Here is a 21,873-nt window from a genome sequence, read left to right as displayed (position 1 = left end):
CCGATCAAATAAATAACTCTAAATAAATCTAAAAAAAAGAAGGAGAAAAACCCATCTAAAAAAGAAAAAAAACACAATGCAAAAAAGAAGAAAGAGGAAAAAAAAGACGTAGAGACGAGAGGCTTCTTAAGGCTTTGTCCTTGGGATTCTCTACACGATTCTCTACACGATTTACGAAATAACTCATTGTTACACACAGACACACACGATACACGGAATGATCCTCACCCGCAAAAAAAAAAAAAGAAAGAAAAAAAAGAAGAAAAAAAAAACAATAAAAAAGAAATTTAAAAAAAATGGAGCATAAAACGCGCACGACTTGGCGACGATTGCACACACCCAATTTATCGAATCGATCGTGTTCGAACGAATGCCAATCGCTGTTAATAATAACACACGAAACAGATTTAATTCGCCACGACCCGCATATTATTATCATTATTATTATCGTGATTATTATTATTATTATTATTGTTATTATTATTATTATTGTTATTATTATTATTGTTATTATTATTATTATTATTGTTATTGTTATTATTATTGTTATTATTATTATTATTATTATTATTATTGCAAGATGATTCAACTCGACCCGCCGCCTGATTTCTAAAAACGAACCGAAGAAATGAAAAGAAAAAGCAAAAGAAAAAAAGGAAAAAAAAAAGAAAAAAAAAAGACGGTCGATGTTCAAAGTTATCGTTTTATTCCATTTTAAATGTTTACTGTATAATAAAATTGTAATATAGTCGTTGGGCAAATAAAGCTCGTTTTTTCGATATATACACACAATATATCACGGAACAAAATGATGGACCCTCTGTCCCACTCGTCTCCTCGTTTCGCGCGTTTAATTTCATGCCTATTCTACTTCCATCATCGAAAAAATGAAAAGTGCCTTGGTGGTGTTGCGTAATGCATAAATCTTCCCCAACTTTTCTCCAATTCCGATATCAGTATCACCGTTCAATCTCTGTGTCTATTAAACGACGAATATACGAAAATCTTCGGATCAAGAATTCAGTGTATTTCGCTTTGCTTTCGAGTTAAAGCTATCTCGCCTCGAGGAATCGGAAATCGAGACTTCCGTTCATCTTTGAAAGAATAAATCATCATGGAGGAAGAGACAAACGTTCGAATAGAGGATCCAAATCGATTCCAAAATATTACGTTCGATAATGTATGTTTTTTGGTTGTTAGGTGTTGGAGTTGCACGATCGAACAATTGTTCAAAATGGATCACTATCATTTCTCGAATGATTCACCTCAACGTTTGCAATGGATTTCAGCAATTTCAGCAAGGAATTCACCAATGAATTCATGTATTTTGTGAACTATGTATCATCTTGCAGCATATTATTATGTTTACCATGTAGTAAGACATTATGACAGAAATGGCCTAAATTGATGAACATGTTAGAATCGTGGAATAAGAATTGATCAGCAAAGAATCGATCGAAGATGAGTGAAATCTTGGCCATTCTTATAATCATATTATGCGCTCTAATATCGTTGACATTCGCGTTTTTTATTATTATTTCACCGCACCTTTGCATTTACTTCTTTATTGTACGCGCAAACTTTAATAAACAGTTTCGTGTTCGATGCCGTTGTATACATGATATACCACAAATTTAGAATCAACGAGATGATCAAACAGTTGGATGAAAGAGTAACGATCTGTTGGATCGTATTGAAGATCAAGAGAATTAAGAGACTGCACGAGATATTAGCCTTAATTCCTGGCATATGTATGAGTGACGTAAATTGGATAGAGCGTACGTCATTTTCGTGTTTTATTTTAAAAAAAGAAATTTGTTTCCGTCCCTCGTTCTATTATTAAAACGCTATTATTAAAAGTGACGCGTAATCGTGGATCATTTATGCATTATCTCATTGATTAAATTGCGATCCTTGTAGAATTAAGTTCCATATTATGTAATAATGACATTTATGGCATAGATCTATTGTTATGTTCTACAAATTCTTTTATAATGATGATCTCAAAGCTGTTCAGAATCTGTATGAGCGTCGCAGAGCAGAAAAACGGTTTCATATTTCTGAATAACGTGATAATAATAACGTGATTTGGATAATTTATGATATCCGGTTCACTTTGATGTGTTGGATATATATGCTGATTCATCCAGAGATAAATAAAATTGGATTACACGTCAGCGAATTTGTACTGAATATCCAACGTTCGACTAAATTTAACAAGATAACAAATCTTCAACAATTTTCGTAATAAAGAATCACAAGAATTAGAAATTTGTAACAATGAATGTGATAATAATGCCATGCTTTGAATTTGAATACTTTCAGAATGGAATGTCTTCTAAGATCCAATTTTGAACATGATTGCGTTCGAGATGAGATCAATTTCTTGTTAGAATTACAACAATATAGAATTACATTTATCGTATGTGATTTCTTTGAAATGGATAATTCTTTACTAACCGTAGTAAGTGTTATAATATCCAATTAATAAGTATATTGTAAATTTTTATAGTTATTTTCAGTTTATTTTTAGCATTATTATCACGTGTTTAATCATTCTGGTTCAATTTCAACAAACCAGAAAATTATTAAATATCAAAAACAAAAAGTATTGATAGATCGATTATAAAAATTAATAAATAGACGCAATATAGAAATAAATATTTAAACGTAGTGATTTTTTTTTTATAACAAATTTATATTACCAATCTTTTCAAATACAAGAAATAAAATCTCTTTCTTGCAGGAAATAAAGTCTCTGATCTCAAAAAATATGCATTATCAATGTAAACAAATATGAAAATCGATGATCATGACTGTGCAAAGTTTGAGTTGAAATAAATACAATGAAACGAGAAAGATATTTAATGTTATGGATGATTTCTTGTTTTTTTTAGTCTACTTCTTCGATGGTTGGTCCTCCAGCACCACCGCCTCCTCCAGCAGCACCTGGATGGAAGCCTCCAGGTGTTGCTCCTCCCTGATATAATTTAGTGACAACAGGATTGCAAACGGATTCTAGTTCTTTCTGCTTATCAGTGAATTCTTCCTTCTCTGCCAATTGATTTGCATCCAACCATGAAATCACTTCGTTGCACTTATTGATGACCTTTTCTTTTTCCGTCGAATCGATCTTGTCTTTGATCTTCTCATCTTCCATTGTACTCTTCATATTGAAACAATAAGATTCTAATGCATTTTTGGCAGTTATTCTTTCGCGTTGTTGTTCATCTTCATTACGGTATCTTTCTGCTTCGTTCACCATTCTCTCGATATCTTCTTTTGACAATCGACCTTTATCATTTGTAATGGTGATCTTGTTTTCCTTTCCAGTTGATTTTTCAATTGCGGATACATTCAGAATACCTATAATGTCAGAAAGGAGAATTATTAATAATTTATTAATGAATACATCGAAGATATTTTGTAAAGAAATGTTGTATTGATAGAGAAGATAATGCACGTACCATTAGCATCGATGTCAAATGTGACCTCAATTTGAGGCACACCTCTAGGTGCAGGTGGAATGCCAGTAAGTTCAAACTTTCCAAGAATATTATTATCTTTTGTCATAGCTCTCTCTCCTTCGTATACTTGAATCAAGACGCCAGGTTGATTATCGGAATAGGTAGTGAAGGTTTGCGTTTGCTTGGTTGGTATGGTCGTGTTCCTCTTGATCAAAGTTGTCATCACACCACCAGCTGTTTCTATACCCAGTGACAATGGAGTGACATCCAGTAGCAACAGATCCTGAACTTCTTGAGACTTGTCACCGTGCAAAATAGCGGCCTGTACAGCTGCGCCATAAGCAACAGCTTCATCAGGATTGATCGATTTGTTCAATTCTTTTCCATTGAAAAAGTCCTGCAGTAATTTTTGAATCTTTGGTATTCTGGTAGAACCACCGACTAAGACGATACTGTGAACATGAGCTTTGTCCATCTTGGCATCTCTCAAAGCCTTTTCAACCGGTTCCAGAGTGCTTCTGAATAGATCCGCGCAAAGTTCTTCAAATCTTGCTCTGGTGATCGACGTGTAGAAATCAATCCCCTCGAAAAGAGAATCGATCTCAATACTGGCCTGTGTTGAAGAGCTTAAAGTTCTCTTCGCTCTCTCGCAAGCAGTTCTCAATCGTCTAAGGGCCCTCTTATTCGAACTTAAGTCTTTCTTGTATTTTCTCTTGAACTCCTGGACGAAGTGATTCACCATCCGATTATCGAAGTCTTCACCACCAAGATGGGTATCGCCCGCTGTTGACTTCACTTCAAAGATGCCATCTTCGATGGTCAATATGGACACATCAAAGGTGCCACCTCCCAAGTCGAAGATCAGTACATTCTTTTCACCTGCGGTTTTTTTATCCAAGCCATAAGCAATCGCCGCCGCGGTTGGTTCATTAATTATTCTTAAAACGTTTAAGCCTGCTATCGCTCCCGCGTCTTTGGTAGCTTGCCTTTGCGAATCATTGAAATATGCTGGGACGGTAATAACGGCATTGGTAACTATTTTTCCTAAATAGGCTTCTGCAGTTTCCTTCATTTTCGTGAGCACCATCGAAGACACTTCTTCGGGGAAGAAAGTCTTCGTTTCACCTTTATACGAAACCTTGATCTTTGGTTTTCCTCCATCGTTCATCACCGTGAATGGCCAATGTTTCATATCACTTTGTACTGTTGTATCATCGAAGCGACGACCGATCAATCTTTTCGCATCTGTTTAATAAAAAATATGATAATTTATAAATTTAATTTAAATAACAATTTAAACACGTATATCGTAAGAAAGAAAAATTATTAAAAATAAGAAATGTGAATAAATTAATGAAAGAATGTTTAATTATATTGTTTCTATTAATTTAATCTTTTACGCTTCAATATTCTCATTTATTTTCAAACAGATACAAAAAAATACAAAATATTTTATAAAAATGAAAATAAAAAAATAAATATATGTATCAAAGAAAATTGTAATTAAAAAAAAAATATTAAATAATAATATACTACGCAATTGGTGTATAATGCGCAAAGTATCACAAGTTTCATGAATGAAGCAAAAGAATAAAATTGTACGAGGTCAGTAATGAAATTGAACACTATGACTTTACTATTCTTTAGTCTATATGTAAACATAACAAATCTATATGTAGAGAAGTATGATGTCAACACGAAGTTTCGCGAAGAAAAATACAGACAAGATCGATATAACGAGGTATGTAATTTTCTTATTATATCACGTTTGCAAATTGCGATACATTATTTATTTCAAATATTTTAAAAATATTTTAAAAATATTTTATTATATTTTAATCATTTATATTTTTTTTTATAATTGATAATTAAAATATAATAAAATACTGATATTACAGTAAAATAAAAAAATAATACATGAAACGTAAAGTGAAGAATAGAATAAACTGAATTATTAAATTTGGCTTTTACTTACCAAAAATAGTGTTGTTCGGGTTCATTGCGACCTGATTTTTGGCCGCATCGCCAATCAATCTTTCTGTGTCCGTGAAGGCGACATAACTCGGTGTCGTTCGATTTCCTTGATCATTTGCAATGATTTCAACTTTTCCATGCTGGAAAACACCCACGCAAGAATAAGTAGTGCCTAAATCAATTCCAACTGCTGGTGCCTTCGACATGTTTTATCGCTGAAAAAAAATATATAATTTAGAAATACGTGTTTAAAAAATATATATAAAAAAAATATGTAAAATATATAAAAATTAATTTGATTTAGTTTGTCTTCTAACATTCGATATTTAACTATATTTTTTGTTCGCATAGTATATCTAAATTAGTACGATGTAGTAGACAAATCACATCATATTAACATTTTTCATAAATATTCTGAAAAATTTAATCTAATTTAATCTAAATTTAATTTTATAATTTAAAACTTATACTGAAAAAATGATATTGGATAATAAAACGCAATAAGAAAGATGATATACATTATAAATTTATCTATAATTATATGTACTATTTATAACCAATTTAAATCACACTGTTAAGTTTTGCTTCAAGTTAATAGTAATTGACAAGTTTATGAAAACTCGAAATTTATCGATAAATGTGGAATCCGATTCAAATCTCAGTTCTTAAAATCCAACGGTAAAACTTTCAAAGGATCATTTTTAAATAAAAAAAAAAAATCAAACTCGAAATCTGTCAATATTTTATCAATATGATGCAACTTCATGATGTTTGTATCGTTAGTCTTTTCATAGTATATTTACGCACTTAAACATAATAAAAATTACTCAATAAGTAAATTATAAATATGCTACCATGATATATTCAAATTATACTTACCTTTTTTATCGTTTGTTTCGTATATATCACAGAATAAATCGCAATGTAATAAATTATACGTAAACGCAATGTTCACTTCTCGCTTTCCAAACTCTGTCTGAGTGTGATACGCGCGGGGGTCTTTTAATACACCAAACCTCGCGCTTCGAGAAGTTTCTGTAGATGACCAATCACGGCATTTCATTGATTCAAACAAGCATTCTTATTGGCTCAGAAGTTTCGATGCATCTAGAACAAGGATAAATATATCAGAATGAGCTATAACTTACCGACAAAAAGAGAGAGAAATATGATGGTAGAAATACGAGAAAATACTGGAATATATTACGTTCAAGATCGCGGTTATATTTAGCATGCTAAATATTTTCTTGTTTATTTGTAAAATTTAAGTAGTTATAATTATACATATCGATATTATACATAACATCAAAGATATGGAAAAATACAAATAATTTAAATATATATTTAATTGATTTCGAAAAATTTAAATCTGAATATTTGTGTATAAATGATAAATAAATATATTGTATATATCATAATGAAAGATATTATTATAATTATAAATATAAATTATATTTCTTTTGATTTTCTTTTAAAAAAAATCAATAAAAATTATTAAAATACTATATTAATACAAAATTTGTATTTGATCATAAATGTGTCAAAATTTATATCAAATTTTTAGGTAGTTAAATTAAGTAAATATATTTAAAATATTAAAAATATTACTAATCATTTATGCATATGCATATTTAAATACTACATTATTTTCAAATAACAAACTTAATTTTTATTTAATAAAATTAAATAAAAATTAAATAAAATTAACATAATTTTTAAAAAATGATTATATATCTTTAATCTAAAACAATTCGATAATTGTAGTAAAAATAAATTTTCAAAAACACATTATATTTATGTAACAATTTATACTAATCTTTATATTAATCTTTTTTTGAATATATATTTTAATTTAAGAATAATTATATCAGTGAAACGATATTATTACTTTACTATTACATCACATAAGATTGACTGTTACTAAATATGTTAATAACTACATATATGACTACATATACTCTAGAATAATACTATACAAAAATAACTTTAGGTACATAATAATAATAATCAAAAGTAATAATAAAATACCACTATAATATATATATACATTGTATTTTTATTGCAAATAATTATTTATTTATTCTTGATATTTTATAAAAAGATTAATAATGTATTAAAAAATATTTCTTTACATATTAGTACTGTAAATGATTTTTTTGAAGTTGACATATTTATTAACTTTAATTCAAATATTTGGCGCGAAATAAAATTAAAGAATTTGTATACACTATATTTTTATCTTAAAAGAAAACAATTCATGTTTATTAAAATTAGAACTTTTAATTTCTTTTTTTTTTCTTTATTATAAATGTAATTATTTTACATCATATATATTATAATTACTATACAATATATTACAATTTAGTCTAATTTAATATTTGACTCGTTTCTCGAGATTTTGATCAAAATCTAAAAACTATATTAATGAAATGAATACATCTGGAAAAATTAAGAAATTAGATGAAGTTGTAGTAAATAGGATTGCAGCTGGTGAAGTAATACAGAGACCAGAAAATGCATTAAAAGAATTAATTGAAAACAGGTTAGATATCTAAAAATCATATGATTGTTATATTTTTTCATTATTAACTTACTTCAAATGTTCCAGTCTTGATGCAAAAGCAAATAATATACAGATCATCGCTAAAGAAGGTGGATTAAAATTATTACAGGTATTTTTTTTCTCTATTTAAATGAAAAAATAATTATAATTTAATGTTTTACTGTATAATTTAATTATAATTAATTTAATATTATTAAATCTAGATTCAAGACAATGGAACAGGAATCAGAAAAGAAGACATGGAAATTGTTTGTGAAAGATTTACAACTAGTAAATTACAAACATTTGAAGATCTTCAAACAATATCAACTTTTGGATTTCGTGGTGAAGCTTTAGCAAGCATTAGTCATATATCACTTTTAACAATAACAACAAAAACAGCAGATGAAAAATGTGCTTATAAGTATGTTTAAATATCTAAAACTTTTCTCAAATTTTAGCATTTTTTTTTGAAAATATTCTTTTTGTTCATTTAAGAGCATCATATGTTGATGGTAAATTAAAAGCACCACTTAAATCATGTGCTGGAAATCAAGGCACTACTATAGTAATTGAAAATTTGTTTTATAATGTTGCAACAAGAAGAAAGGCTTTGTCAAATCCAAATGAAGAATTTAACAGAATTACAGATGTAGTTACAAAATATGCAATTCATAATGCAGATACAGGATTTGTATTAAAAAAACATGGTGAAATAGCACCTCAGGTATTTTATCATATATAAAAATTTATAAAATTAAATATTTTTATTCATAAATGTTTTTAACATTTAGATTCGTACACCACATAATTCAACTAAAATGAATAACATAAGAATACTCTATGGTAATCCTGTATTTCGTGAATTATTAGAAGTGGAATTTAAAGATGATACTTATAAATTTAAAATGCATGCTTTAATAACAAATGCAAATTATACAAACAAAAAAATGATATTTCTCTTATTCATTAATAACAGATTAGTAAAATCTTCTTGTAAGTTTTGAAATATTAAAATAAAAAATTATTAGTTTTAATTATAAAGTTATATTATATAAATATTCTATTTCAGCTATTCAAAAAATGTTAGAAGAACTTTATTCATTTTATCTTCCAAAAAAGACTCATCCATGGTGTTATATATCTTTAGAAATTGATCCACGAAATATCGATGTTAATGTACATCCGACGAAACATGAAGTTAAATTTCTTCATGAAAATTCTATCATTGAAAGAATGAAACTTGCTTTAGATGAAAAATTATCTGCAAATAGTGCTTCTAGAACATTTTACTTAAAAACTCGGCTACCAAAAGCAGATATCACTAAAGAAGTTTTGAAAGAAATTTTACCAGAATATGAAGAAGATAACAGTAACAAAATAAAAAAAATTCGTCCTCAAGAAATGATCAGAACTGATGCTTCTGATCAAAAACTGGATAAATTTAATTTTATGATTCATAAAGAAATGAAAAATATTAAAAATGATGACAATATTCAAACTCATTTGAATATAAATACTCAAAATAGTATTGAAGAAAATAATACTGATGAAGAAAATATAGATAAAATAGAATGCTTAACATCAGATACAATAAATATACAGCAAAAAGATAAATCAGCGCATGTTATAGATAATGAAAAAAATACAGATAAAATACAATGCTTAACACCAAATGTAATTGATATACAACAAAAAGATAAATCAATGCACAATATTACAACAACAGTGGCAAAAGAAAAATCTAATAGTCCATGGAGTAATATTATAAATGACTCAAGTCCATCTACATCAGATTTGCTAGCATCTGATGAATCCAATATAAATTTATGTATTCAGAATATTAACAAAGAAGAAGAAGAAAAATTAAATACTACGCAAGATATTTTAGAAATTACAAATGATGAAATAGATGAAGATACAGCAGATTCTATAAAAGATAAATGTATCGATGTTATTGCAGATAAAGCTCGTAAACAAGTATATAAATGCTTTGGAAATAAGAGCACTAAATCAGAAGAAAAAAAAATAATAGATAAAAATGATACAAGTAAACAAGAAATAAAAAATTACGAATCTGAAGAAAATAAACAACTCGATGAAATACAAAATGTTGAACAAACATCAAGAGAAATTAATAATGATAATGATAAAAATAATGATAATAAATGTTCATATGAATTTAAATCTTACTCAATAAATAATTTTAGAAGAGAAGTAAAATTAACGAGCGTCTTAAAATTACGAAAAGAAGTAGAAGATGCATGCCATGAAGGTGTGAAACAAATTTTATCAGAATTAACTTTTGTTGGCTGCATAGATCAGTCTTCTGCTTTAATTCAAAGCGGAGTTAATTTGTACCTTTGCAATACACAAAAATTAGCGTGAGTATCAATTTTTTTTCATAAAATTTTATAATATATATAAAAAATTAAATTGTATTTCTTTTTATTTAGGGAAGAACATTTTTATGAAATTATGCTCTATGATTTTGCAAATTATGCAGTTATTAAATTTTCGGTATGTATTTATGCAGATAAATAACATTATCATTACATATATATACATACGTTTTTTACAGGAAGCACTTCCTTTGTATGATTTAGCTATGTTAGGATTAGATACTAAAGAAGCTGGATGGACAGAAGAAGATGGACCAAAAGAAGAATTAGCTACTAGTGTTAAAGAATTATTATTGGAAAAGGCAGATATGTTAAAAGAATACTTTTCTATTGTTATAGATAAAAAGGGAAATTTAAAATCTTTACCAGTATTATTAGGTAAATATATTTTAATAAACTATCCATAGTTAAAATGTAATACAAAATTATATTATTCTTTCAGAAAAATATTTTCCAAGTATAGAAGGTCTTCCTCTTTATATATTACGTCTAGCTACTGAAGTAGAATGGTCAACAGAACAACCATGTTTCCGAAATATTTGTAGAGAAACGGCAAAATATTATAGTCAAATTAGTCCGGTACATGATACTCATGATTGGAAGTATATTACAGAACATGTTTTATATTCTACAATTAAAGAAAGTTTTCTTCCTCCCAAACAATTTGCACATGATTCAACAATATTACAAATAGCTAGTTTACCTGAATTATATAAAGTTTTTGAGAGATGTTAAATTTTTAGGATAGAATTAGTTTTTCATAAAAACATTTTCTATTTTAATAATTAATAATTAAAATTATAATATGAATCATTATTATCAATATTAGAGTTAATTAAATCAGTATTAAAGAATCATAGTACTTCTTACATTGACTCTATGATTTATTTATTTTTATTTAGGAATTTTGTAATAAATTCTATATTGAATTAAATATTATCTTTCTATATTATTTTAATGGAATGTAATAAATAAAAAATATGGTATGACAAAAAAACGAATTGTTTCATTACATATAAATCTATTTATGTTAATTAAAGAAACATAAAAATTTGTATGTATATTATATATATTTTTAAACCTAATAAGAATAAATTTATTTTTCATAAAATTTGTTCTTTTTTTTTTCTATCAATTGCATGACATTTATACTTTGATGTATTACATTTCAATTTTAATTACAATATATATTTGCCAATATTTCATTCACGGGTACCTTTTATGAGATTGCATTTAATCCCATTTTAATTAACATAACCATGAATTATCCTTTTGCAACACCAACCAATGCTGGTCTTACTACTCGTTCATGTAATTTATAACCCAATTTAGATACAACTACAATTGTTCCTGGTTCTTTACCTTCAACTTCCTATGTCAAAATATGTTTTTTATTATTATCGTTACTAATCTAATACATTATTGTTCACATAAATAAAAAAGAAGAAATTTACCTGTTGAAATAATGCTTCATGTTGATTAGGATCAAACTTTTCATTCAGAGGATTTAGCGAAACTAAACCATGTTTTTTAAATACCTATATATGTTTTAAAATAATAATTTAATAAATTTGTTATTGAAAATTATGAAAATATAGTTGAATTTTTTTAATTACTTTATGTAACTGTGCTTCTGTCATTTTTAAACCTTCATATAATGTTTTTAAATGTGGATTTTTTTCTGTAAGTTCATTTTTAGGTACACTTTCTGTAGCTTTGCCTAAAATGTCTGCTACTTCTAAGAGATCCTTACAAAAACCTTGAATACCAAACATTTTTGCATCTTGAATTTGTTTGTTTAATCTAACTCTAAGATTTTCTCCGTCAGCAAGTGCTCTTTTATATTTGTCTTCTAAATCATTTTTATGATTTTTAAGATCCATTAATTCCTTATTAATAAGTTCAATGTCTGCTTTTAATTTCCTTTCATTTTCTGTAAGTTCCAATACTGGTTCTCCACTTTCTGACTTCTGTTCTTCTGTAATTGTACTATACTCTTGTCTTTGCCAAGAAACATGTGATGGTTGAATTAACCTTTAAATCATCAAAAAAAAATTTTTAAAACATTATATTTTTTTTTCTTTAAAAAATAAATCAAAAGAAATTAATATTTTTATTATTTATTTAATAATATTTGTTATTTTAGAGAATTATTAAAAACTTATATTAAGAATATACAAGAATATACAAATAACTACATAAGGTTTTATTTAAATCTTTAACAATTTTGAAAATATAATCATCTTTATTAAATATATTACAATTTTATTTAAAAAATTACTACGATAATAAAATAATAAATAAACACTATTTAACATTCTAACCTCTAGATGTACCTTGCAATATAAATACAAGTTACATATTTTAACAATATAATAAACTACGAAATATAGAATCTTACCTAAGTAAAATATTTTTATTTATATTGTGCAAACTATCAATCGTGACACGAGTAAATCTCGTTGCAACCGGTACCACAAATGATGCCATAGTTCTTAATTTCATAAAAATTGGTGAATGATGAAATACAGCGATCCTCGTGCATTCTCAGTGGTTCTCAAACATCTCTTGCAACATAAGAATCGCGATAAGAAATTTTAACCATCATATATTTCGATGTATTACGTAAAACATGATATTATATATCAATTTTCTAATTATACTTATTTAAAAAGTTCATTTTAAATTTTAAGATTATAAATTAAATTCATTTTCATTAACAATTATTACAATTCAATCATATTTTTAATATTTTATTGGAATGAAGTTGTACAATACAATGAAAACTGTTTGTGACCGTAACTCTCGTGATTCTATAAGTTCTTTTAATACTTGCATATGTTTTATTTACAAAAATTGAAACTATTATTCAACATGTTAAAGAAGTACGAGATTTCAAACAGCAAAATGTTTAGAAAATAATTCAATTCTAAAACAAGCTAAAAAATTTCTTTTCATCCTTTAACACATGTGATATTCTAAACCGCATAGCATTAAAAATTTATTATTTGAATAATAAGCTTAATTCTTTTTACGTCTCGTAGAGATAATTTGTAATACTGTAAGTTGTTAATTGCTTACAGTGATAATGGTTTGCAATATATATTGTGCTAGCAGTTATAAATAAGAACAATTTAATTTTTCAAACTTACATAGATTTCTCAAAATATTTTTCACGTTATTTAAAGTTGTATTTTTATTTTTTATTTTTTATTTTTTTATGATTAGAAATTGAAAATATCTTTTTATCTATTTTCAAGTAAATTATCATAATATAGTCATATTGATTATAAACAAAAAAACATAGCGTAAAATAAGATATTTGCACATTTTAATCATAATTAAAATGTAAAATTATAATAAATATGTAATGTTTTTGTATGTGTACTTAGAAAGTGAAATATATAACACAAAAACAATACTACTTGATTTTAAGAAAAAACGGCAAATAGATATAATTCATGTTGAAGGTTATGTAAAGTCATTGTCCTTCGATTATCGATAGTAAGCATTGTATACATCTTATCTGGCGTATTTGTTCAACATTTAATAAAAAAATTAATCTATTTTTTTATCTAATATTACATTCCGAGTGTGCAAACGTTGATCAACAAAAATTCTACTGATAAAATTACTTAGTTACTAAATTTTTCTTTAATGTACATAAATAAATCATTTATCAATCAACTATGCCTTCCACGTGTCTTCTAACTGATTAAAGGTCGAATTTCATTTGTTTCATATTAAGACAAAACGATGTCTACAAACATTCAAATTTTTTTCGGCATAAGCCAAAAAGATGTACAAGTTCATTATAGCTTGTACAAAATTATAAATGTTCATTAAAATTTGTCTTTTTTTACATATTTTAAGTGAAAATACAGAGTAGACAACTACTCCTTTGATCATTTCACAATGTTTAATATATGTTTTGACTTTATGTTTGTAAGAATAATGTGCCTGACGTATTTACGAAACAGGTCACACATTATCAATCATTTGACACCATTTATAAAGATAGCTAAAATATATAGAGGTTAGAATCCTTCCTGATACTGTTTTGAATCTAATTTCGCTTGAATTACTTCCAATTGCCTCTTTGCTTCACATTGTGGGAAATTTTGTAAATCATAATATTGTGGTGCTATTTTAAGCAACCAATCAGCTGTAAAAAATATAATATTTATAGAATAGATAATAAACAAATTTATTTTGTATTATTTAATAATAAAAATATGACTTACGTTTAATATCTGTAACTGTTCTGATATAATTTTTGGTCGTAAGCACAAATTCATTATAAATTACCCACTCAGGTTTATGATCTAAGCAACTGCTTGGATGAAGTTGTACAATTTGATTATCTTTAATAGTTAAATAATGACCAGTCCTCTCTAAATGAGCGACCTAGCATACAAAAGAGAAAAAAAAAGTATTATATGTTAGAGAAAAATATTTTTTTCTTAAAAATATTACTTTCAATTATATTTACCTGCATGAAAAAACCGTTTACAAGAGCTTTTCTAATATTAATATAATAATCTTTTGATGTGAACTCTGTTGAAGTACGTTTTAAACAAAATCTATCCATTATTCTACTTAGTTGTTGTCTAACATTATCACCACTTTTTAAAGATCGATAATTGACGAAATTATCGTAACACCATTGTGGATCTTCGAAATCTATAAAGAAAAAAAAATAAATTATTACAAAAATCCATAATAAATTTTAACAAAATACTTACTTTGCTTAAAGGCATGATAGACATTCAATAACGTTAAGTGGTCTCCATCGATATGTGCAAATCGCATTTTAGCATCATCCGCAGCTTTCTTTGATTCATTTGGCCTCACAAAACACTGCGGGACTAATACAATATCAATCATCAATTTAAAACCACGTTACCTTACCATGATCCTGACTTAGTAACTTTCGCTCGTATTAAAATTAATTTAAACGCAAAACAAGATACGAACCTAAGTATTGTAAAAAGAATATTTTTTAATAATACTGTACCTGACAACATAGCAGTAATGCTCAATATCTCATTACTACAATTATGATTGCAAGATGCGATGAGCATTTTTGCCAATTGTGGATCTAATGGAAATTCTGCCATCACAGCACCCAAATCTGTGAGATTTCCATCATCATCTAAAGCAGCCAAATAATTAAGAAGTTCTAGAGCTCTCATAAGTGTTTCTGGTGCAGGAGGATCCATAAAATCAAAATGTACCTAAATGTATAAATAAAAAAAAAAAATTATAGAAAAAGATATTTTATAAATATAAAATAACAAATTGAATTCATAAAAATGTAATATACCAAGTCATCAATGCCAAGTTTCTTCAATTGTAATACAACACTACCAAGATTAGACCTTAAAATTTCAGGATAAGTGTTATCTTGCATTTCATTTTTATATGCCTTTTCTGTATATAATCTAAAACATTTTCCAGGTCTTGTTCGACCAGCTCTACCAGCTCTTTGTTGTGCAGAAGCTTTACTAATAGGTGATACAAGAAGAGATTCTACACGGATTCTGGGATTATATACCTGTTAAAAAATATAATGAATCAATAAAATTAATTAAATATATGATATATATATGATATAAAAAGATGAGAATAATTTAATACCTTTTGCTTTGCAAATCCAGGATCAATGACAAAAACAACACCATCGATGGTTAATGATGTTTCCGCGATATTAGTCGAAACTACTACTTTCCTACCAATAGCACCGTTAGGTTTTGTAGGTGGTGTTGGTTCAAAGATTCTTTGTTGAAGATTTGGAGGCAGTGTAGAATAGAGTGGTATACACTTGAGTTCACCTACTTCTGGACCTAAATTATCCATTTCTCGTTTAATTCTTTTACAAGCTTCTTCAATTTCTTCTTGACCAGTTAAAAATAAGAGTAAGTCTCCTACTACTTCTTCACACATATGTATTTGAGTAACAGTTCTGATAGCAGCCTCTAAGTAATCTCTTTCAGGCTCTTGTGTATAAAAAATTTCAACAGGATGAGTTCTGCCAGGTACATTCATTAAAGGTGCATTATCAAAATACTGTTGAAATTTTCCAGCATCTAAAGTTGCACTCATAATCACAAGTTTCAAATCTGGTCTTTGTTTAATCACTTCTTTTAACACACCCATAAGCAAGTCTGTGGCTAAAGTTCTTTCATGAGCTTCATCTAATAATATCACTTGATAAGCATCTAGCATAGGATCTGACATGCCTTCACGTAAAAGCATACCATCAGTCATATATTTCAATATAGTTTTTGGAGAACTACAATCTTCAAAACGAATGCTGTATCCTACTTCTTGGCCTATTTAAAAAATTATCATGGAAAACATACATTGATTTTGATTTAAAAAATATAAATATTATTTAATTTAAAAAAAAATAATACATACCTAATGCAACATCCATCTCTTCCGAAACTCTTTGTGCAACAGACATAGCTGCTACTCTTCTTGGTTGAGTACAAGCAACACCCTTGTTGCCAATACGCATTGAATATTCCACACACCATTGTGGTATTTGTGTAGTTTTACCTGAGCCTGTTTCTCCAACAAGCACAATACATTGATGTTGTGCTAATAATCTCATAAAATCAGCACGGTATTCAAATACAGGTAGAGTGATTCTTTTTTTATAAAATTCATGATATCTTGGTGTATAAGGTAGACTAGTATAAGGATTTATCTGAACTTGATTTTTTGGTGCTGTTGAAGGTGTAGTTGTACTGTTGGATGCTGCTGAGCCATCTCTGTGAAATAATATGTAAACAATGAAATATATAAAACTAGTTTATTTTATTACTTAAACATTGCTTTATTTATAATAATAAAATATATTATATGTATAATAATATCGTAAAATAACGAGAGTTGAGAACACTTCATTGGTTGTGAAAATCAATTAGATAAAAAATAAATACTTAATTTTAAATTAAAAATTTCTTTAGTATATTTATAATTAATCATGAATTTTACATTTTTAAAATTTTTATTATATTATTTTTTTTTTTTCAAAAATATTTCTCATTCGTAAAAAAAGAAATTTAGTTGAGAACCTTTGTGGATGAGTTGACCAAACAAGTCAACAGCAATAGAAATGATTGTTTTATGAATTCAAAATATTAATTTCATAAAATTTTATTATCATATAATTGAACAATTCAACTGAACAATTACATTTACAAAAATTATTTTCAAAAAATGAAATTTATTAAATGAGATGTACCAGAATTACAAAAACTTATAACAATGCACATGGTAAAATATCTTATTGAATATCTTAATTTTTACAAATAAAAAAGAATCAAAGACTCACGCTTTCCGTTTAATATACGGATCCACAACCTCGATTCTCCGTTTTGACATAATTCTTGTCCCTCCGCAGGCAAGCAAAGCAAAATCTGTTTACGAACTTCTACACAAGGCGTCACAAAATGGCAAACTAACAGGCTAAAGCTTCCTGTAATTGTAATCACAAAATACAACGACAGATGGAGCTACAGATACCATAAAATAACTATGAAATAATATTATACATGAAATGTAGCTTAAACGCGGGTAATTTCAAATTTACATAAAGGTAAAACATTTTATTTTAAAAAAATAAATAATATTAAAGTAAAAAAGATATTTATTTTTTCATCTATTATAATTAGAAAAAATATAATTAGCTATATCATTAAAGAGGTATATTTCTAATAATGTACATTGCTTCATTATCACATCCAAAAAGTAATGTTGATTTATCAATATCAATAGTATTTATTGGCTTATGCATAGCACTATAAAGTGAAGTTACATTAACTTTACCATTTGTACCAATTGTATTTAACCAATGTGTGTTTGTAGGATCTAAAAAAAAATGATAATTTGTTACTAATTTAAAAAATATATTTTTATTATGAAACTTACCCAAACTTAATTTTGAATGTTGAGCATTATTCCAATGCCATAATTCACCACTTCCTGAACATGTAAATAAATTTTCTGGTCTATCAGGATGAAAAAGTATTTCACTAACAGCTTTTGCATGAGCATTGAGTTGAGACATTGGATATGTATTATGTCTTAAATCCCAAACTGTTAAGCTCCCATCACCACCACCAGCGACTACAATATGTCTTTGAGTTGGATGATGAGCAATACTTGTAGCTTCCGTCTATAAATAACTTTTTCTTTTATTCTAATATATATTCTTATATATATATAATTTCTTACAAATAATATTAGTTAAATCATACTTTTGCTTGATCAGAAAGCATAAATGTTGTAGCAGGAAGATCTTGATCATTTCTTAAATCCCAGACTTTCATATGTCCTCTTATATTTCCTGTAAGTATCTCATTATGTCTTAAGAAATCAATGCAATATAATGAACAACTATCTGCATCATCTGAAATATAAAACTATTTTTGAAAACAATATACAAAATAAAATTATAGAAATAGAATATTATAAAATAAAATTCTATAATACCAATAACTCTAACTGGTTGTTTCTGTCCAGCTGTTAGAAGATTAATTCTTCCATCTTCTCCCACTGAAGCTATATCTTGTTCGAATGTGGAAAGTCCAGTACAAGGTGCATAATCATTTGTATTACTATTAAAAGAGGTATTTGTATTACTATTGTATATAAAATATACAATATAAAATAAATAAATAAAAATCTTAATAAAAACTTACTCAAATCTGTGTATAAATTCCCATGACATATGTTCTTTAAATTGAGAATATGGATTTTCATGGATTTGTAACAATCTAACAGTACCTATAGATGTTGATACCACAAAAAAATCTTTCGAAATAAACTGTAAAAATAATATTAATAAAAAAATTGACAAATATATTTTTCATTAATATATATAGTATATTATTCATATTTCAAGTAATAAATAAAAACCTTTATTTCAGTTACATCTCCAAGAATTGCATAAGATGAAACAACTGCTGGATAAGATTCGCCATCATCATTCATTTGAAATGTCCAATGTGTTACTTTATTTACCTGGAAAAAAAATTCTAATATTGTAAATAAATATATTTATTAATAAACTAATTCAATATATATAAATTATATATAATTTATATGTATATAACAATGTAATAGGTTAAGTCTATTGAAGATAACCTTACCGGATCGTCCCAACTACCGGTAATAAAATTAGTAGCATCTTCAAAATCTTCGTGTTTCCATCTAATTTTAGAAATTTTTTCCGATACAAATGTACCTTGTACATTTTCACTCATTTTGTTATAAAATACAGTTTAATTTGGAATATAAATGATAAAAATGAGGATTACCATCCATATATACGCGCGTTTTTACGCGACTGTCAAAAAAAATCGCCAAATGTATTAAAGAAATCTTGGCATTATATCATAAAATGAATGTTTACAATATATATATATATATATATATTATATTTTACTTTTAAACGTTAAATATGAAAAAATTGTTTTAATTATTTTATTTATTTTTTATATATATAATATTGAAGAAATTTATGTATTTAAAATTATTTATTTAAAATAATTTGAACATATATAAAAAAAAAATTTAAAAAAAGATTCAAGTAAAAATCTAAAAGAATATTTTAATTTTTATATGAAAATTAATTACAAGAGAAATAGGGATTTATTTTTATTTGATAATTCATAAGAAATCTAGAGGACAGTTTTTTGGCGATCATGCTACAAACTACATCTGCATCTTATAGCTCTTAAAATTTAAATTGTTTCAAATAATATATTTCATGAATTTTGAAATTTTAAGAATTCTGATACAGTTATTTAAAGATGCTATCGAATCTATTTTTATAAGTACCGGAAATTGAGATATTTTTATTTGACTAGACAAAATTTCGAATAATCTTAAAACGGATCACTTACAAGATGTCATCGACAGTTTTGTTGTTCTTATATCTGAATATGCTCTACTTAACTTGCTGTGATGTAAGCGTTTCAAGACTATGTAAGTATTAATAAGAAGACAAAGATTTTAATGTTGCATATTTAAGAATATACATTTTATTTAAAAAAAAAATTAAAATCTTAGCTAAAATAAACACAAATTTATCAAGTGATGAAAGTGTGACGGAAACGCAACAAACATCTTGTAAAATTGCTACGGAAAAATTAGTTACTAGTGCACATGCAAGTGTCACGAGAGTACTTACTGGAACTTGCAATACAAGTAAGAAATAATTATTTAATTTTTTTATTCGTTTAACATTTTCTATCATTTAATAATAAAATAATAAAATTATTCGTAAATAACAGAAATGATCGATGAAAAATTACAAGCTTTAGAAAAAAATCTGACTAAAAAATTGGAAGAAATCAAGATATTACTTAACACAATTCTAGAGATTAAAAAAGACTTGCCAAAATTAACGAAATTATTCGATGATTATCACGAAGAAAGTGAGATATTAACTCCAAGACAATTTGAAATCGACAACTTCAATAATACGATCCAAAGAATTTCAACGTTAAACGGTTTGTATGCGCTAAAAAGGAAAATTTGAATAAGAGAATTTAATAAATTTAAAAAAAATTTATTTCTTTTTTTATATATAGTTTATTATTATATCATATATTTTCTCTATTTATATTTGTATATAATAAAGGAAACTATATAAAAGTGTGAAATCAATATAAAATAATAAGACGAAATACAAAATTTTTGACGATGTTTTAATATGTTTCAGGATCCGCGAACTTCTTTTTTTATTATTGGCAAATAAAACGTTTTGATGAGAAACTTGCCAATTGGAAAACTGCTCGTTTCATACGCAGTTCAACATTTTATGTAGGCCCCAATGGATATGCCATGTACATTAAAGTCACGCCGCGATATTTTCCGGACGGTACAATTTTCATAGGGGTCGGATTAACTCGTGGTCACCACGATTCCATTCTTAAATGGCCATTTCCTTACAAGATTCGTCTCGAGGTAAAACAAATATAATTCCAAATTTTATTCCCCTTTTTTTTTTTTTTTTTATAAAAATAATCGTTTTCTTATAAAAATAATCCTCAGATTTTAGATCATTCGTCCAAGCAATCGCAACGAGATCGACGATCACGAATCTGGGATCCATCCATGCTTTGTTCGGAATATTTTTGGGGTCGTCCAAAATTAACTGGAGAACCAGATAATCCAGAATGCGTTGGATTGAGCGTTCCGCGACAAGTTCTTTTCTATAAATTGCCGTTTTCAATCGATCATCTATCGAGCAATACGAAATATCTTTGGGAGGGAAGTATCACAATAAAGCTAACAATTTATCTTTAGATGATTTTATTTCCGATGATCATATATGTATATATATATATATATACATATAACAATTGATCGATAATAATATATTTTTTAATTAATTTTATTTAATTTTTTATTTAATTTTAGAAATATCTAGAAGTATAAGCAATTATGTAAAAGAAAAATAAATAGA

At 26.8% G+C, this 21,873-nt stretch overlaps 5 protein-coding genes and 1 pseudogene across 7 annotated transcripts; 3 read left to right on the top strand and 3 right to left on the bottom strand.

The window, feature by feature from the left end:
* The first annotated feature begins 810 nt into the window (after window positions 1–810).
* On the top strand, window positions 811–2,803 carry LOC107965560 (annotated as a pseudogene).
* LOC410620 (heat shock protein Hsp70Ab-like) lies at window positions 2,688–6,419 on the bottom strand. The gene is given in 4 exon segments (NM_001160072.1): window positions 2,688–3,366; window positions 3,468–4,712; window positions 5,443–5,656; window positions 6,321–6,419. Coding segments are annotated over 3 exon segments (1,923 nt in total). The 5' UTR covers window positions 5,648–5,656; window positions 6,321–6,419; the 3' UTR covers window positions 2,688–2,893.
* Window positions 6,420–7,778: 1,359 nt separating this feature from the next.
* On the top strand, window positions 7,779–11,369 carry LOC724296 (DNA mismatch repair protein Mlh1). Of its 2 annotated transcripts, XM_001120100.5 has the most exons (9): window positions 7,779–7,983; window positions 8,050–8,113; window positions 8,208–8,407; window positions 8,482–8,710; window positions 8,778–8,979; window positions 9,056–10,367; window positions 10,440–10,503; window positions 10,565–10,763; window positions 10,828–11,369. In XM_001120100.5, exons 1-9 carry the CDS (start codon window positions 7,871–7,873, stop codon window positions 11,118–11,120), a joined length of 2,676 nt encoding a protein of 891 aa, XP_001120100.2. In that variant the 5' UTR covers window positions 7,779–7,870; the 3' UTR covers window positions 11,121–11,369. The 2 variants fall into 2 exon arrangements, with proteins under 2 accessions (XP_001120100.2, XP_006561100.1); XM_006561037.3 differs by lacking the exon at window positions 10,828–11,369 and having other exon boundaries at window positions 10,590–10,728.
* A 97-nt stretch (window positions 11,370–11,466) lies between these two features.
* LOC551769 (grpE protein homolog, mitochondrial) lies at window positions 11,467–13,139 on the bottom strand. The gene is made up of 4 exons (XM_006561036.3): window positions 12,787–13,139; window positions 12,002–12,419; window positions 11,840–11,923; window positions 11,467–11,757 (listed from the first exon to the last, which is right to left on the bottom strand). The coding sequence occupies exons 1-4, from the start codon at window positions 12,888–12,890 to the stop codon at window positions 11,650–11,652; spliced, it is 714 nt and encodes a 237-aa protein (XP_006561099.1). The 5' UTR covers window positions 12,891–13,139; the 3' UTR covers window positions 11,467–11,649.
* Window positions 12,068–19,759, bottom strand: LOC551824 (putative pre-mRNA-splicing factor ATP-dependent RNA helicase PRP1). Of its 2 annotated transcripts, XM_003249736.4 has the most exons (16): window positions 19,550–19,759; window positions 19,317–19,421; window positions 19,100–19,224; window positions 18,891–19,015; window positions 18,656–18,807; window positions 18,327–18,573; window positions 18,122–18,266; window positions 16,809–17,164; window positions 16,026–16,720; window positions 15,712–15,942; window positions 15,403–15,622; window positions 15,131–15,253; window positions 14,878–15,068; window positions 14,630–14,792; window positions 12,787–14,550; window positions 12,068–12,419 (listed from the first exon to the last, which is right to left on the bottom strand). In XM_003249736.4, the coding sequence occupies exons 1-15, from the start codon at window positions 19,661–19,663 to the stop codon at window positions 14,423–14,425; spliced, it is 3,120 nt and encodes a 1,039-aa protein (XP_003249784.1). In that variant the 5' UTR covers window positions 19,664–19,759; the 3' UTR covers window positions 12,068–12,419; window positions 12,787–14,422. The 2 variants fall into 2 exon arrangements, with proteins under 2 accessions (XP_003249784.1, XP_016772178.1); XM_016916689.2 differs by lacking the exons at window positions 18,122–18,266; window positions 18,327–18,573; window positions 18,656–18,807; ... (2 more) ...; window positions 19,317–19,421; window positions 19,550–19,759 and adding an exon at window positions 17,731–17,886.
* Window positions 19,760–20,082: 323 nt separating this feature from the next.
* On the top strand, window positions 20,083–21,839 carry LOC102655306. Its single transcript, XM_006561035.3, has 5 exons — window positions 20,083–20,387; window positions 20,472–20,609; window positions 20,696–20,914; window positions 21,127–21,371; window positions 21,459–21,839. Exons 1-5 carry the CDS (start codon window positions 20,309–20,311, stop codon window positions 21,711–21,713), a joined length of 936 nt encoding a protein of 311 aa, XP_006561098.2. The 5' UTR covers window positions 20,083–20,308; the 3' UTR covers window positions 21,714–21,839.
* The last annotated feature ends 34 nt before the right edge of the window (window positions 21,840–21,873 follow it).

The sequence above is a fragment of the Apis mellifera genome, linkage group LG15, assembly GCF_003254395.2.
Source record: "Apis mellifera strain DH4 linkage group LG15, Amel_HAv3.1, whole genome shotgun sequence".
NCBI lineage: Eukaryota > Metazoa > Arthropoda > Insecta > Hymenoptera > Apidae > Apis > Apis mellifera.
Note: the sequence above shows the minus strand (reverse complement) of the source record. Positions and strands in the feature narration are given on the sequence as shown.

Bases quoted from the DNA above. Each gene is read 5' to 3' on its own strand.
- LOC724296 (XM_001120100.5), top strand. From the start codon at position 7,871: ATGAATACATCTGGAAAAATTAAGAAATTAGATGAAGTTGTAGTAAAT. The intron at 8,114-8,207 runs GTATTTTTTTTC...TATTAAATCTAG, and splicing joins GTGGATTAAAATTATTACAG to ATTCAAGACAATGGAACAGG. The intron at 8,980-9,055 runs GTAAGTTTTGAA...ATTCTATTTCAG, and splicing joins CAGATTAGTAAAATCTTCTT to CTATTCAAAAAATGTTAGAA.
- LOC551769 (XM_006561036.3), bottom strand. From the start codon at position 12,890: ATGAAATTAAGAACTATGGCATCATTTGTGGTACCGGTTGCAACGAGA. The intron at 11,924-12,001 runs GTAATTAAAAAA...AAACATATATAG, and splicing joins CAGAAGCACAGTTACATAAA to GTATTTAAAAAACATGGTTT. The intron at 11,758-11,839 runs GTAAATTTCTTC...ATTTTGACATAG, and splicing joins ATGAAGCATTATTTCAACAG to GAAGTTGAAGGTAAAGAACC.
- LOC551824 (XM_003249736.4), bottom strand. From the start codon at position 19,663: ATGAGTGAAAATGTACAAGGTACATTTGTATCGGAAAAAATTTCTAAA. The intron at 18,574-18,655 runs GTATGATTTAAC...AGTTATTTATAG, and splicing joins TGCTTTCTGATCAAGCAAAA to ACGGAAGCTACAAGTATTGC. The intron at 15,623-15,711 runs GTATATTACATT...TTATACATTTAG, and splicing joins AACTTGGCATTGATGACTTG to GTACATTTTGATTTTATGGA.
- LOC102655306 (XM_006561035.3), top strand. From the start codon at position 20,309: ATGTCATCGACAGTTTTGTTGTTCTTATATCTGAATATGCTCTACTTA. The intron at 20,610-20,695 runs GTAAGAAATAAT...CGTAAATAACAG, and splicing joins TACTGGAACTTGCAATACAA to AAATGATCGATGAAAAATTA. The intron at 20,915-21,126 runs GTTTGTATGCGC...AATATGTTTCAG, and splicing joins AAGAATTTCAACGTTAAACG to GATCCGCGAACTTCTTTTTT.